Genomic DNA, 17,345 nt, shown 5'->3' with positions numbered 1-17,345 from the left:
TATTTTATATTTTACAAAAAAGCAGAAGGATCCTAAAAGCACTTCCGTTGTTGCCTTCTATGGCTAATGGTCTTAGGGTTTGCCTAGGTTCCGTCATCAGAGTGTTACACTTTCATTATGTATAAATGAATAAAGTTGTATCTTGGTTACATTTAGGATTGTAAGCTGCTGGTGGGCCAACGATTTGAGTTCTTTGGAGAGGAACTCATAATAAAGAATGTGAGAGAAGATGATAAAGGAAAATATCAGTGCAAAGGATCGTATAGTTACTTGGGACATAAATACAACTTTTCAAGGAGCATTTTGGTCACTGTTACAGGTAAAGTGCACTATGTAGTTGGGCAACATTTCTCCTTTTCATTGTTTATTTATTATTGAAATTTGTGGCTCATAACAGCATGTAGTTGCTCTGTAAATCATGGGTGGGCAAAACATGGCGGTTTTCACAGTTGCATAAGTGGTTCGTGTTGTCTCAGGGCAGGAAAGAAATCTATCCTTTCTGTCTCATACATGTGCATATATATACAGTGGCTGAATGTAGTACAGTAAGTCACAACTAGAGTAGGCCCATTAAATCAGTGGGGGTTGGTGAATCAAGTCCTCTGTAAATTCAACTGATCCAGTGGACCTCCTCTAGCTGCAGCTTACTGCTGGATTTCAGCCATTGTTTCACAATAGTTACCCAAGGGCACACACCCTGTGACATCTCGGTGTTGTTGCTGAGAGTAGGGTGAGGCTCTAGACAGTGACTGCTTATACCAGTGTGATCTGATTTGGACATCCTATTGGGGTAGCTTGTTCCCACCACTTCCCCATATTGTTCTGTTGAGGAAAGATACATAGTTAAAAAATCTTCTGGTTTCTTTTACTGGTAGGGAATGAGTGGAAGAGGACTGAGATTCTGCATCCCAGAAACATCACAATTGAAGCAGAACTTGGTGAGTCATGAGGAATGTTGTATTTCCTTAATAGAGAATTGGCAAAATAACCTCTTAAATGGAAACAAGGTTTGTTTGTTTTTTAATCCCAGTAAATAGAGTTGTCAGGTTGAAAAGCATAGCTTGGGAGATTGCTACGTTTCCCCAGATCTTGTGGTGGATGGGGCTGGGTGGGTATCAAATCTCCAGATAAGTTATGCCCAAGGAGAAGTTACGGTTCTTTCATCTTCTATGACTTTAGTCGTGTCCGACTCCTCGTGACCCCATGGACCAGAGCACGCCAGGCCCTCCTATCCTCTACCGCCTCCCGGAGTTGTGTCAAATTCATGTTGGTTGCTTCGATGACACTGTCCAACCATCTCATCCTCTGTTGTCCCCTTCTCCTCTTGCCTTCACACTTTCCCAACATCAAAGTCTTTTCCAAGGAGTCTTCTCTTCTCATGAGATGGCCAAAGTACTGGAGCCTCAGCTTCAGGATCTGTCCTTCCAGTGAGCACTCGGGGTTGATTTCCTTTAGAATTGATAGGTTTGTTCTCTTTGCAGTCCAGGGAACTCTCAAGAGTCTCCTCCAGCACCACAATTCAAAGGCATCAATTCTTCGGCGGTCAGCTTTCTTTATGGTCCAGCTCTCACTTCCATACAACACTACAGGAAAAACCATAGCTTTGACTATTCGGACTTTTGTTGGCAAGGTGATGTCTCTGTTTTTTAAGATGCTGTCAAGGTTTGTCATTGCTTTCCTCCCAAGAAGCAGGCGTCTTTTAATTTCGGGGCTGCTGTCTCCATCTGCAGTGATCATGGAGCCCAAGAAAGTAAAATCTGTCACTGCCTCCATATCTTCCCCTTCTATTTCCCAGGAGGTGATGGGACCAGTGGCCATGATCTTAGTTTTTTTGATGTTGAGTTTCAGACCGTTTTTTGCACTCTCGTCTTTCACCCTTATTGCAAGGTTCTTTAGTTCCTCCTCACTTTCTGCCATCAGAATGGTATCATCTGCATATCGGAGGTTGTTGATGTTTCTTCCTGCAATCTTAATTCCAGCTTGGGATTCCTCCAGTCCAGCCTTCCGCATGATGTATTCTGCACAGAAGTTAAATAAGCAGGGTGACAATATACAGCCTTGTCGTACTCCTTTCCCAATTTTGAACCAATCAGTTGTTCCATATCCAGTTCTAACTGTTGCTTCCTGTCCCACATATAGGTTTCTCAGGAGATGGATAAGGTGGTCAGGCACGCCCATTTCTTTTAGGACTTGCCATAGTTTGCTGTGGTCCACACAGTCAAAGGCTTTTGCATAGTCAATGAAGCAGAAGTAGATGTTTTTCTGGAACTCTCTGGCTTTCTCCATAATCCAGCGCATGTTGGCAATTTGGTCTCGAGTTCCTCTGCCCCTTCGGAATCCTGCTTGTACTTCTGGGAGTTCTCGGTCCACATACTGCTGAAGCCTACCTTGTATGATTTTGAGCATAACCTTGCTGGCGTGTGAGATGAGTGCAATTGTCCGGTAGTTGGAGCATTCTTTGGCACTGCCCTTCTTTGGTATTGGGATGTAGACTGATCTTTTCCAGTCCTCTGGCCACTGTTGAGTTTTCCAAACTTGTTGGCATATTGAATGTAGCACCTTAACAGCATCATCCTTTAGGATTTTAAATAGTTCAACTGGAATGCCATCACCTCCACTGGCCTTGTTGTTAGCCAGGCTTTCTAAGGCCCACTTGACCTCACTCTCCAGGATGTCTGGCTCTAGGTCAGCAACTATATTGTCTGGGTTGTCCGGGATATCCAAAACTTTCTCATATAATTCCTCTGTGTATTCTTGTCACCTCTTCTTGATCTCTTCTGCTTCTGTGAGGTCCCTTCCATTTTTGTCTTTTATCATGTCCATCTTTGCACAAAATTTTCCTCTAATATCTCCAATTTTCCTGAACAGATCTCTGGTTTTTCCTTTTCTGTTATTTTCCTCTATTTCTTTGCATTGTTCATTTAAGAAGGCCCTCTTGTCTCACCTTGCTATTCTTTGGAAGTCTGCATTCAATTTTCTGTAACTTTACCTATCTCCCTTGCATTTTGTTTCCTTCCCTTCTCTTCTCTGCTATTTGTAAGGCCTCCTTGGACAGCCACTTTGCTTTCTTGCATTTCCTTTTCTTTGGGATGGTTTTTGTTGCTGCCTCCTGTACAATGTTACGAGCCTCTATCCAAAGTTGACACTAGGCCAGCACAAAGGTGCTTCCTATGTTTTATGGTTGCAGAGCCTGGGAAAACTCTGTGTTCTGTGTGGTGCTATAAGAGGCTGTATGGGATGCGAAGCCTAGTGGGAATGACAAGACATATTAATATTTTACATGTGATGCAAAGACTAAGCAGGTATCGTGAGGCCAAATATGGCAAAGATTTTTTTTCTTAACTTCCAGATTTCCTTTATTGTTATGTGACCTCTGCTGATCTGCTGCAAATGACATAAGGAACTGCTAGGAGATCCAGTTCTGCCCATCCCTTCTTCATAGCACACTAAGAAAGCCATTTGTTATGTTGAACGATGGCATTTTATTAAAGGTTTCTGATGGCCATTTTCTGGTATCAATTTTGCAGGATCCAACGTATTTACAGAGTGCAATGTGTCGAGCTTCAGAAACACTTTTATTTCTATATCCTGGAGAGTCAACTATACTTTAGTCGATAATCTTTTTAAAGGTAGAATTCAGGAAGGAATTCAGTAAGTATACATCTTCCATAAGTAGAGAAATAAAGGAAGATTCAACTTGTTTGTTTCTCTTGAGATTTCAGTGGATGCTAGTTTTGTGTTGCTAAAAACAAACCTAAGCTTTGGTAGGTTCTAACACCAGATTTAAAATGTCGCTTGTTTGCTATAGAACAGTATTTGACATAATTGATTATTCCTGTTCCTTATTTCTGCTGTAAGTTTTCAAAATGAATTATTTGAAGAAAACCTAAGGAGATAATGTTAGACAACTTTCTCTAAAAGATAGCTTGCCCGATGAAAAAAAGAGAGAGATAAGGAATTTTGGCTGCACATTATAGATTTATCAAAGTCCTGATATTCCCTGTAATTTCATGGGGTGACAGGGAAGGACAACAGGGATGGGCAATGAACTATTTCAGAAGTTAATGAGAATACTCAAATGCTCAATTCTGAAAATACTCTGCAACATGCAGTTTTGCTTTGCTGAGAGTGATGTGGGAAGTTCTTTAATGTAGAAGGTACAAACAATCTACAGTACAAAAAAGCAGGGATGGGTAGTCATGAGTCAAAACTTGCTGTCAAGTCCAACGTAAGTTGTATCGGCAACTTGATTCAGACTCAACTTGGTTTTTTACCCCCAATGATTCACACTCGACTGGCGACTTTTTTCCAAGTCGTATGTCATTTAAAGATGCCCCTTCACTGGGCATCTTTAAAAACCAATTGAAAACTTGGATGTTTAGGCAGGCCTTCCCCTCAGTTATTATTTGATTTATTTTTTTTTCATCTTGAACAACTCTATTACTGATGTTTAATGTTATATTTTAATATTGTTATATGTGTTGGAAGCTGCCCAGAGTAGTCAGGGGTACAAACTAATTAATTAAATAAATAAATAAATAAATAAATAAATAAAATAAGAAAGTAAGTAAGTAAGTACAGTGGTGCCTCGCATAGCGAGGTTAATCCGTTCTGGATTAACCTTCGCTATAGCGAAACATCGCTAAACGGAATAAAAAAAGCCATAGAAACGCATTGAACTTTGTTCAGTGCGTTCCTATGGCTTGAAAACTCACTGTTAAGCGATGTTCCTCCATAGCGCCGCCATTTTCGCGCCCTCGGTAAGCGAGGGCAGGGCGCGAAAATGCGGTGCGGACCTTCCGGCGGCCATTTTGGAACCGCCGATCAGCTGTTTCCCCCCGCTTTGTTATGCAATATTCGCTAAGCGAATCACTTAGCGAATATCGCAAAGCGAAAAATCGCCATAGGGGCCATCGCTGAGCGAATGCTCCAGCGATGGCCCAGAGCGCCTCGTTAAGCGATTTCATCGCTCAGCGAGGCGCTCGTTAAGCGAGGCACCACTGTAAGTAAGTCCCCTGCCCCTGCCAGCCCTGGTGCCTTCCTCCTCCTCCTCCTCCTCCTCCTCTTGCACACCACTGTCCTCAGAAGCAAGCAGCCGGGTCGGCTTCCCTTCCAAGAGCCAGGCCTGCTGCTTCTGGGCATGCTCAGGTAGCAGGAGCAGGAAGGCGGTGGGGAGGCAGGAACTAGGCCCACTGCTTCTGAACATGATGCACAGAGGCAGGGGCCAGCTCTGGGAAGTCCCCTCCTAGCCTCCATCTGAGACGTGGGACTTGGACTCAAGGCCTGGGACTTGGTACCAAAGACTCAGGACTTGACTTGAGTCTTGATACCAAAGACCTGGACTCGGACTCGGGCCCAAAGACTTAACAACATCCCTGCAAAAAACTCCAGATTGTTTAGCTTGGGTCCAGGCAATCTGAAAGACCTTCCCATATGAAGCCTTCTTAGCTTTTCTTCAGGGGCAGCCCTTCTCTCAGACCCACTTCCTTCGGGGGCGTGTCTGGTGGGAATGTGAGGCTGGACCTTCTCTGTGTGTGGCTGCTACCAGGTTGGGCAATAGCAAGAGGCTAGTTTAGTTCCTTCTCTCTTGTCCTTCTGGCAACAAGTGAAGTCCAACTGTTTTAGACAGGCTTTTAACAACAAATTGGGCAGTTTTTGTAACTTGTGTGCTGGAGATTCTTACTAATTTATGTTTGTTTTTAATACCTTTTAAAGGTATTTTAGCAGTTTTCATCAATCATTTTTATACAGTGGTATGTTTAATTGCTTTTTCACAGTTTTTGTTTCTCGTGGTTTTAATCAGCTTTTTAAAATAACTTGTGATCAGCCTTAGATCCCGTAATTTGAAGAAAAGCAGCATAGAAATGTAAATAAAGAAACAATAATCATAACAGTAAACCATTTAGTATTCTTTAACTGATCTCTTGATTATCCTCCTCCTGAAGAACATGATATTTGCCCTGCAAAAGATATTTTAAGCATCCCGGGGCTTCCAGAATATGAGACAAAAACGTATCTTAAGGAATAAAAGAGAGACAAAGAACTGCAGCGTGATGTCTACATTTTTCGTACATCTCCTCCAGATTCTGGATTGTGCGGTAGCGTCACTCAGGTTCCTATTATTCAAATGATTATTTTGAGGACAGATTATGGTACACTTCAGTCTCTTGGTTGTACCAGATGTGATTGTTTCTTGTTTGGATTCAGCACTGTGATTTCCTCCATTTTGTTAAAGAAACTTATTAGACTAGATGGTGCTGCTGATGCCACAAACACAATCCCAGTTGTTTCCTCATTGTGCATAAATGGGAACTGTCATGGGATGATTCCCACGGGTGCTTGCTCATGTCATCTTGTTGCACCTTTCCTGCAAGAGCTTTGCTGGTTACGATTTTGTTGCAAGCAGAATTCAGTGTATTGACAATGACTTTCAAAGGCTCGGTCTAGGATACGGCAAGGGTGGCCTGTTCCAATATCAGCTGCCCACACACTAAGATCTGACCTTTCTCTGTGTCCTATCAAGGAGACATGGTTTAAGGCAAGAGTGGGCAGTTATCACCAGAGGCTCAAAGGATTGCATGTTCTTGCCCCTGCACCTTGAAGGGGTGCTTCTGTGACCTCCTTCACATTATTTATTTTTTATTTTTAAAAATGGGAGGGTTTTTAAAGTAACAAAGCCCCATTCCATCCCTAGTGGCCATTTTTAAATTGGAGGCATGGGGCAGGCCGACTCAGGCACTTGAAAACATAGCAAAAATCCCCCTAGTGCCACTTGAAGGAAAAAGAGGACTTTTTGAGTTTTTACCTTTTTTTAAGATTAGGGGTGCTCAGGATGCTGAGGAGCCACATTTTAAGGGGACGATGACTGTTGCATGTTGCAAGTAGTCCTGATTTATATAGAAAGGCCCTTCTTGGTGGCCTTGCCAAAGCAATAGAATCTGTCGCTCCTGGGAAGGCTGGATGGCTATTTTCTTTGACAGCAAGTTCTTGTTTAGGCAGCCTTAACACATTTTATCCAATGCTGTGTCTGTTGTTTTTATTGATATGTTGCTATCTTGGAATTGTATCATGTTTTATGTCAGCTTTATTTGCTGTTAGCTGGTTGGAGTGGTGGGTAATCACCAGAAGGGCAAGAAAAATTTTTCTATATAAAAATGAATAGCCTTGCCCCACAAGTACCCTATAATATGGATTTCACATGGGAACTCTGTATATATTTTTTGAAAGCAGCCACCTATAAAACCTGAGTTAGCCTTGTTGCATGAGACAAACAGATCAGGTCAGCTCCTGAATATCTGAATCGGCCACAGTGATACTAAGTGGGGTGACCTTGTCTGCTTAAGAGCTAATGTAAACATCTGGGCTGACATTTTTATACCTAGTATTATTTATTTAGTAAATTTATTCAGGGTATCCTTTGTTCACTACTTTTTGGTGCAGAAAAGATTACCTTGTTGATGGGGCACAGCTTTCTGTGGTATCACTGAACATTACAAAATTGGAGAGAGAGGATTACAACCAATTTTTTGTTTGCCATGCTGGAACAGTTGCTGCATACATCACAATACAACCTCCAAGTACGTAATCTTACCTGTATGAGTTTTTTTTTTAAAAAAAGTATAATTGTGAAATATACAAATTAATAAGGGAAGAAAGGAGACAATGTTGACTTGGAAGAAATTAAGAAACTATAGCATTTCAGATGTCTGAAATATTGGCTCAAAAGTAAGTCTGAGTTAGAGTACGGCCATTTGAATCAATGGAACATATAAAGGAGTTGACTTACCAAATACTGGTTGATAAGCCTGCTCTAAAGCAGTTTACTACAATAAGCAACAGGATTTGGGCCATCGTATTACAGTGGTGGAGAGGGGTATGAACAGGGAGATCTTCTCAATCAGGGTTATGCAAAGTGTCACCCACTGACTGCAACTCCCAGCTTTTTAAAGTCTTAGTAGGATTATTAGTGTTCTTCATGCTTTTTATGATGATGATGATGATGATGTGCCATCAAGTAAATTGTGACTTATGGCAACTCTGTGGACTGCTGGCCTCGAAAAAGGGCCAACCCTTCACCAAGACCAAGATGTGTAAGGCTGTTTTAGCACTGTGTAAATAAAATGCGATGAAAAGCAAAGAGTTGTGGCAGCATAAAGAATACCTAATTTACCTCAATGTGTGTTACAGTTCACTTCCATATGTCCGAGGAAGTGGCCTGTTATTCACAAAGGCTCACACTGAAATAAATCTGTTAGCCTTTGAAGTGCCACAACTCTTTGGTTCTCATTTTCGTTAGCCATTCAGAGTCTGCTTTCAAAAACCTGGGTGCATTTCAAAGGCATTTCCCGTGCAGAAGAGGTCAGGGCCTACTTGGCAGAAGAACAGCCTCGTTGTCCTGTCTGTGAAAGAACTGTGGATCTAACCAAAACTGCGAGGAGTGCTAGCCTCTCTCATATTGGGTGGAAGTCCAATTAGGATTTAGCCTTTATGTGTAAATACAATAACATTTTATATTGGAAAATGGTGGGCTATTTTTTCCTCATATTCTCTGCTTATAGGTGACACACAGCCTGCTTTATCAATTGAGATTTTAGAACCAGAGAGTGAAGCAAATCAATAGCAAGATTCATCGACACTTGCTTGTCTGGTTTGAGCAATGTCTGAATGACTCCACTTTTAATTTTATTCTTTTTAATTTTCTAACGCAGCCAAAAATCTTACAGGACTTGCTGCGTTGGTGCTTCTAATAATTATTCCCATTTTAATCTGCCTGCTGTTGAAGATTGAGATAGTATTGTGGTATCGAAAAATGTGCCTCCCCTTTTGTCATAAAAAAGGTAATGCAGTGTTGTTTGCTTTAAAGCAAATGTGAATGTGGGGGGAATGCAGTAGCCTGTTTTCCTGAAAATAAGACAGGGTCTTACATTAATTTTTGCTCCAACAATGCATTAGGGCTTATTTTCAGTGGATGTTTTATTTTATTTTCATGTACAACCATCTACATTTATTCAGATACAGTCGTGTCAACTTCTTCTGGTTGCTGCACAATGGTGGAGGGTGGGGTTTGACTTAAGTGGGGCTTATTTTGGGGGCAGGGCTTATATTACGAGCATCCTGAAAAATCATACTAGGGCTTATTTTCAGGTTAGGTCTTATTTTCGGGGAAACAGGGTATTTACCTTCGGGACTGAATAAAGCATGCCACAACAGATAAATGCATGGTGTTTAAAGTGAAAAACTGACAGTAGCATGAACTTCTGCAGAAGGAGATGCGAGTGGGCGGCATATAAATTAAATAAATAAAAAATAAAATAGGTTATTGTTAATTGCTAAAATTGGGGCCAGTTATAATGGTTAAAGGAGCTACCATTAAGCCTAACCCTAATTGGTTTTTTAGAGGATGGGAAAGTTCCTGTTTTCAGTAGAAGTTGCAGTGTCCTCCAGTCAGCATAGGCTAAGGATTCTGGGAACTGTAGTTCAAAAAAGGAAATTTTCCAGACTGCACTATTATTGTAATGGCTGACTCCTAAAAACCATGAGGGTGACATTACAATTCTCTCTTGTGCCTTTTCCTCATGTGTGCACTACAGAAGCAATGTAGGAGGAAGAACCACAGAAAAGTTGCAACTATGCTACTCAGGGCTGGCCCAAGATATATTGCTTCTTGAAGGTGAGCACCAGGTGCCCACCTCCCCCCGAGATCAGTGTCAGTACCCTGAGTGTACACAGAACTTTGTAAAAAGTAACATTTTATTCCTGATCAGACAAAGCAAACAACAACATAGAATCATGAAGTTGGAAGGGGCCTATAAGGCTGTCGAGTCCAACCCCCTGCTCAGTGCAGGAATACAGCTCAAAGGATATCTGCCAGCTGGTTGTCTAAATTTCTCTTGAATGCCTCCAGTATTGGAGCACCAACCATCTCTTGAAGTAATTATATTTCATTGCCATACTGCTCTAACAGTTAGGAAGTTTTTCCTGATACTTCAACCAAAATCTGGCTTCCTGTAACTTAAACCCATTGTTGCATGTCCTGCATTCTTTGATGATCGAGAACAGATCCTGCCCCTCCTCTGTATGACAGTCTTTCAAATATTTGAAAAGTGTGATCATATCTCCCATCACTCTTCTCTTCTCAAGGCTAAACATGCCCAGTTCTTTCAGTCTTTCCTCACAGGGCTTGGTTTCCTGCCCCCTGATCATCCTTGTCGCTCTCCTCTGAACTTGTTCCAGTTTGTCAGCATCCTTCTTGAAGTGTGGTGTCCAGAACTGGACACAGTACTCAAGGTGAGGCCTAACCAGTGCTGAATAGAGGGGACTAGCACCTCGTGGGAGTTGGAAACTATACTTCTGTTAATGCGGCCTGAAAAGCATTTGGCTCTTTTTTGTAGCCACATCACACTGTTGGCTCAATGACTCTAAGATCTTGCTGAGCCAAATATCTTGTAACTGTGTGTTTGGTTTCTTTTTCCTACTTTGCATTTATCTCTGTTGAATTTCGTTCTGTTGTTTTCAGCCCAGTGCTCAAGACTATCTAGATCACTTTGAATTTTATTTCTGTCTCCCAGGATGTTAGTTATTCCAACCAATTTTGTACCATCTGCAAATTTGATTAACGTTCTTTGTATCCCCTGATCCAGGCCCTGGGGTACCCACTTATTACCTCCTTCCACTTTGAGAAAGAGCCAGTAATCATCACCCTCAGAGTACAACTCTGTAGACAACTGGTATCCACCTGACAGTTGTTATATCCAGCCCACACCTAGTTAATTTGTTAATCAGGATATCATGGGGAACTATGTCAAATGTTTTGCTGAACTCAAGATATATTTTATTTATTTATTAAATTTATACCCCGCCCATATAGACCAAAGTCTGGGCAGCTAACAATAAAAAATGGAATAAAAACAATATAATAAAATAAAAAACAACAATAGTAATATAGTTCAAGATGGGGGAAAAAATTCAAGTGATGACAGGAGGGAAAACCTGCCTAAAGAGCCAGGTCTTAAGTTTGCTCTTAAAAACACCCAGCAAGGGAGTGAGAGAGATCTCTGGGGGCAGAGTGTTCCAAAGGGGAGGGACCATTGCCGAGAAGGCCCAGTTTCTTGTTCTTTCTCTCTGGGCCTCCCTCAGCTTTAGGCCGCTCAGCCACCCTTCCTGGCTAGAACGACTGGTTCAGGTAGATCTAGGTGGGAGAAGGTGTTCCACTAGATATCGGGGTCCTAAAGCGTTTAGGGCTTTATATGTCATTAACACTTTGAAATCAATGCAGAAACGAATGGGCAGCCAGTGCAAGGCAGCCAGAGTTGGGGAGATATGCTGATATTTTCTCGCCCCACTGAGAAGTCTGGCTGCCGCTTTCTGCACCATTTAGCTTCCGCATCAATCAGTATACTATGTCTACAGCATTCCCTCTGTCTATCAGTCTTGCAGGATTTGTTTTTGACAAATCCGTGTTCACTTCTAGTTATTACTGCTTTGTTTTCTAGGTGTTTGAATACTGACCGTTTTATAATCTGTTCCGGAATTTTCCCTGGGATTGATGTCAGGCTGACTGGTCTGTAGTTCCCAGGTTCCTCCTTTTTGTAGATAGGGACAAAATTAGCCCTTGTCTGGCAACTCACCCATTTCCCATGATTTCAAGAAAATGATGGAGAGTGATTCCGAGTGCTCCTCAATCAGTTCCTTCAATACTCTTGGATACCATTCAGCCAGCCCTGGAGATTTGAATTTATTCAAGGTAATAAGGTATTCCTTGATTATTTGTTTATCAATCTTCAGCTGTAATCTTGTCCTGTCCACTTGCACTTCACAATTGTCTTGGAGGTTCATAGTCTGTATTTTGGGAAAAGACTGAGTTAAAATAGGAATTGAACATTTTTGCCGTTTCTTTGTCTTCTGTTATCATTTTTCCACCTCCATTTAGTAACTGAGTCAGTTTCTTTCCACTGTTTCTTTTCCTTGTCTTTTGCTACACACATGCCTGAAGAATGTGTTTTTGTAGCTTTTATTGTCTAGCTAGCCTCAGCTCACTCACAGCGTTTCCCCTCCTAAAGATGTCCCTGCAATTCCTTCCTACTTGTCTGTACCTTTTGTGGCCTAGCCTTCTTTCCACTTCCTATTTGTGTCCTTTTTTGTTTTCTGGTCCTCTCTGAGCTTTTTGTGAAGTCACATCGGCCTTTTTTGCTCTCTCCCACCTTTTTTTCTTGTTGGAATTGTTTGTAGTTGTGCCTTTAGATTTTCCTTTTTTAGAAGCTCCAATGATTCTTGGACTCATTGTTAGGATTTCTGGCCATGGGACCTTACTTATCCTTGTTTTGAGTTCATTAACATTGGGTTTTTAAAAATCCAGCATATATGTGTGGCTACACTCTGCTTTGGTTTCCTTTGAAATCAAGAATTCTAGTAGAACATGGTCACTATTGCACAGAGTTCCCTTACTACCACTTCCTCCACCAAGTCATCTCTATTGGTTAGAATCAAGTCAAAGATAACTAGTCCTGTAGTTTCTTTCTCTATTTTTTTTGTAGGAGAAAATTATTAGCCAACCGAGCCAGGAATTTCTTGGAAGGGCCATACTTGGCAGAATTTGCCTCCCAACAGATATCAGTATAATTAAACTCTCCCACCACTACTACATTGTGTCTTTTAAAAATTCTTTAAAGCCCTTTTTATTCTTTCTGTTCTCTTTGAACATATTATATCTTTCAGTTGCTTATTGCAGTCATGGGAGTTATCCCACCAAGTTTCAATTATTCCTACGAAGTCACACTTGCCCTTCTGAGACTTCCCATTCTTCTTGTTTGTTTCCCATACTCCTGGCATTTGTATATAGACATCAGAGATTGTGTGAACTGTGGTCTGCTTTTCTTTGTACACCTTTCTGAATATTATTCTAAATTTTAATCTTATTTATGACGCCCATTTATGACCCCCATAATTTTTTGATCTGTTCCTCTTATTGTGAGTAAGGCTTCATCTACTTCAGTTTAAAGCCCTCCTTCAAAATGGATAGGTTTGTTTTCCTTGCAGTCCAGGGGACTCTCAGGAGCCTCCTCCCGCACCACAATTCAAAAGCATCAATTCTGTGGCAGTCAGCCTCTTTTATGGTCCAGCTCTCACGTCTATATATCGCTACTGGAAAAACCATAGCTTGACTATGCGGACCTTTGTTGGCAAGGTGATGTCTCTGCTTTTTAAGGTCCTGTCTAGGTTTGTCATCGCTTTCCTCCCAAGAAGCAGGGGTCTTTTAATTTTGTGGCCGCTGTCACCATCTGCAGTGATCATGGAGCCCAAAAAGGTAAAATCTGTCACTGCCTCCATATCTTCCCCTTCTATTTGCCAGGAGGTGATGGGACCAGTGGCCATGATCTTACTTTTTTTGATGTTGAGCTTTTTTTTTTTTTTGCACTCTCCTCGTTCACCCTCATTAAGAGCTTCTTTCATTTCTCCTCACTTTCTGCCATCAGAGTGGTATCATCTGCATATCGGAGGTTGTTGATATTTCTTCTGGCAGTCTTAATTCTGGTTTGGGATTCCTCCAGTCCAGCCTTTCGCATGATGTATTCTGCATATAAGTTAAATAAGCAGGGAGACAATATACAGCCTTGCCATACTCCTTTCCAATTTTGGACCAATCAGTTGTTCCATATCCAGATCTAACTGTTGCTTCCTGTCCCACATATAGATTTCTCAGGAGATAGATAAGGTGGTCAGGCACTCCCATTTCATTAAGAACTTGCCGTAGTTTGTTGTGGTCCACACAGTCAAAGGCTAATGGCAGAGCTGCCCCCAATACTGTTTCTGGATTGTAAGAATTCGGTTCAAATCCGGAGGGTGCCATAAAACATTGCACAAAGGCAGCTTCTGATTGGAGTGAGGGGGGTATCTCCCTATGAAATGGATGGGCAAACAATCCCTGCATGTGAGATTTTATGCTGGTGACAAATACTGGCGAGGAAGGGGGAAAGGGGCAATTATTGCACTTTAAGGTATCATTGAGTCCTGGCAAATTATCATTGCTTGCAATGTTCAGTTTCAGATGGGAAGATTTATGATGCGTATGTGTTGTACCCAAAATCAGATACTCAGAATCACTTTGCCCTGAAAGTGCTGCCCGAGGTTTTGGAGAAACAGTGTGGCTATAATCTCTTTATACTTGGGAGAGATGATTTACCAGGAAAAGGTAAAATGTGACAATCATTTTTTCCCCTTCGTTGGTTTTACTATAAAACAAATAGGCTTGTCTTAATCTTGTTGATATTAAATCAGAGATGTTATGTAATACACAGACTCAATCTTGGGTGTGCTCTACCCACGTGAATGTGTGTCACTGCTGGATTGGCTTCAGGGATTTCTCTGTCGGCAGCATCTGACAGTGAATCACCAAAATGGTGCTTTGAGCTCATTCAATGCCTGGCAATTTAGACAGAGGGCTGCCATCTCATAGAAAAAAGAAAAAAAAAAGGGGGGGGGTTATGTGGAGCACCAGATTTATAAATCAGATCCAGTTTTACAAATGACAGCTCTTGTATCCAAACCAGGGAATGGGCCCCCAAATAGTGTTCCCATAAATAAAACTATAGCTAGGGGCCTGGATACTTTTTTGTCTTAGCAGTGGAACCCTGGCAAATGCTTTAGAGTGGGGTGTGTTGACATTGGGGTGCATGGGGGGCTGGCGAACTTTCTCTGTAATATGATTAAACAAAAAAAAAATAGTCCCTCCTTAAGCTGACATGAAGGAAATGATTTTTTTTTTTTATGAAACAAGTCCTCCCCGTGGGCTGTGTTCTTATCTCAGTACACCATACTGGCTTGGTCAGGGCTGTTTGCATTACACCCTGAAGCTGCTGCCCCCACACCCCCAAATTTGGCATCATGGCAGCAATAGCAAAGCCTGCAGCTTTTCCTTAGAAAACGATACCAGGACATGATTTTGCTTTTAAGCAAAGCATGTGTGCTGGATTTGAAAGGAAACATCTCTGAAATCTGACCAGCCATTTGCATAAGACACTTTCTGGGATTTTTCTAGCTCATTCCAAAAATGCACTGCACTGTAAACACCATATGCGTGTCCCCAAAGTATGTGATTTATTTGTAGGAATAAAAATGTGGTGGTGATGTCTGTCTTTTGTCGGTTACAGCTGTAGTCAGTGTTGTCGATGAAACGGTTCAACAGAGCAGAAGGCTGATAATTATCTTAGTCCCAGGACTAGAGCCATGTCCCGAAGAGGCGCCTGAGCAGCACATAGCTATGTACCATGCCCTTGTACCTGCTGGAATGAAAGTCATACTGATCGAAATGGGTAAAATAAAGGATTATAGCAACATGCCAGAATCCATTAGGTATATCAAGCAAAAGCAGGGTGCCATCAGATGGAAAGGGGACTTAACAGAAAGAAGCTCTTATTCTGCACACAACAAATTCTGGAAGAAAGTCAGGTATTTAATGCCACCAGAACGCCCTATTTCCCCAGCGCTATCTGTGAGACTATCCTCTCTCAACACTTGTGAAAGGACAGAAACATCTTGATGCAGAATGATGTCATTTTTGCTGACTCTTGAAATGATAGCATTGAACAGCTATCTGGCGGGACACTGTTAGATCACCTGTTTGGACAAGGCGGCTTATCCATGTTCAAGCAGATTCATGACTGATCGGCGTTTTCAGGAGCAGGGCGCATACGACATTTCAAACAAACAATGTGAAAGGACAACTGAACAGCATTTGGAGCAGCTGCGGCTCTCCTGCAAGAAGAAATCTACACCATGAGTCTGTTCCATTTAAATACGTGTGGAACCACAGTCAACAATAATCAGTGTTGAGAGTATGGCTGGTCAAGAGAGGCCCATACAACTCAGCCATGTTACCCAAACTTTCCTGTGGTGGGTGACCTGTGGAGTGAATCTTGTGTCTTCTCCTTCTGCCAAACAGCTCATCAAAGGATATTTTTAGCTTCTTGTAAAGCAAAGCGAGGCAAGCTGTTGCCCCGCAGGTATCTGGACAACTCCCACAGTCTTTCATCAGTGACTGTGCTAGCTATGTTGTAGCCCAAAACATCTGGAGGACTCAGGGTTGTCCACCTCTGGTGGAAAACTATAGAGGAAAGTTGCAGCTGCAGCATAGATAGGGATGGAAAATATCTCAATTTCACTGCATTTCTCCAAATCCAGCCTGCATTCCTTCCCACTTTCTGTTTACATTAGGTTGCCAGATCTTGCTTTTTGCTGCCACACAGAGATGTTACACATTTCATATATCTGTCTATATCTTTCTTAATGTGCACATTTTAAAGATATTGTACATATTTTATACTCCTTGACTAATGCATATTTGTGTCTATTTTCCAATACTGTAATATGTGTTTCTATTGTTTGCATTTTAAAATGTATGCATGGTTTTAAGCATGCAAGACTCTGCATGCAAATATGTGAATTTCTCAGGCAAGGTGATCTGTCTCTTGCAGCAACTTTGAAGAAATGCAAAATGGGTTATTTCAGCATGAATCTTGAAACCACTGAAATTATTTCATATATGTGTGTGAAGCTGAAGTTAGCGTAACAGTAAGTTACAACTTATTGGCCACATATATATTCAGTAGTGTAAATCTCAATAGCCGATTGCTGTTAAAGTGTCCAAGCGTGCATTTTTTGTGAGTACCAGTTCCATGAGTTGGCGTATGATGAGGAATAAAAACATAGACTCCCTAACTGACAGCAATTGACCACTGAAATGTATGCATTTCACTTGCACCAGAAGCAGCAGCAACCCTACCACGGGCCTTTCTCCTGTATTGGAGGACAGAGTTGTATCTTCCAGGTAGCACAACAGTTGGTGGCCTCCAAAACTATGTAAGATGGAGGATGTCCCATCCTAGTGAAGCAAAATGGCATAAGAATTGATTGACAGATGCTGTCAGTCAAGTTGGAGGTGGGGCCTCCACACTATCCTTTGCCTCAAGATACAGCAGGCTTGGTCTGATCACTATATTGGGCACAATGTTTTGTATGTTCAAGCAGAAATCTTAATTTCCCTGTTAGTCAAACTGTATAAGTGCAGTACTTCCCAAATAACTTTGTAGGGATGGGTAGCATTGTCCCTTCAGATATTGTTGTATTAAAATTCCCATCAGCCGTAGACAGCATCATATCCTTTCTAATATATTTTTAAAATGTGCTGAGCAGAAATAGAAAATGGTTTACAATTGAGGATACAGTGATGCAATTAACCTAATGCAAGCTGCCTAAAAGATGAAAAACCTACATTACAATAATAGCTGTGGGCCTCCTTCTCAGTTTCTCCCACAGAAGGGAAAATATACAATGCATATGTTTTCTATTCC

The 17,345-nt window shown here is 41.6% G+C and overlaps 1 protein-coding gene across 5 annotated transcripts in view; it reads left to right on the top strand.

Moving 5' to 3' along the window:
• The window catches only part of LOC110090155 (interleukin-1 receptor-like 2), a 35,587-nt gene extending 18,874 nt beyond the window's left edge, over positions 1 to 16,713 (top strand). For 3 of the 5 annotated variants that reach the window (XM_020813711.3, XM_020813709.3, XM_078390294.1), the window contains 7 exons: positions 157 to 319; positions 876 to 938; positions 3,528 to 3,651; positions 7,441 to 7,577; positions 8,709 to 8,837; positions 14,039 to 14,188; positions 15,147 to 16,713. In XM_020813711.3, coding sequence (XP_020669370.3) covers positions 157 to 319; positions 876 to 938; positions 3,528 to 3,651; positions 7,441 to 7,577; positions 8,709 to 8,837; positions 14,039 to 14,188; positions 15,147 to 15,535 — 1,155 coding nt within the window. In that variant the 3' untranslated portion in view covers positions 15,536 to 16,713. The remainder of the gene's footprint in view (positions 1 to 156; positions 320 to 875; positions 939 to 3,527; positions 3,652 to 7,440; positions 7,578 to 8,708; positions 8,838 to 14,038; positions 14,189 to 15,146) is intronic. The other 2 variants (XM_078390293.1, XM_020813712.3) reach the window with 2 other exon arrangements.
• Positions 16,714 to 17,345: the final 632 nt, after the last annotated feature.

This window comes from Pogona vitticeps, chromosome 3, assembly GCF_051106095.1.
Source record: "Pogona vitticeps strain Pit_001003342236 chromosome 3, PviZW2.1, whole genome shotgun sequence".
Classification (NCBI taxonomy): Eukaryota; Metazoa; Chordata; class Lepidosauria; order Squamata; family Agamidae; genus Pogona; species Pogona vitticeps.
Note: the sequence above shows the minus strand (reverse complement) of the source record. Positions and strands in the feature narration are given on the sequence as shown.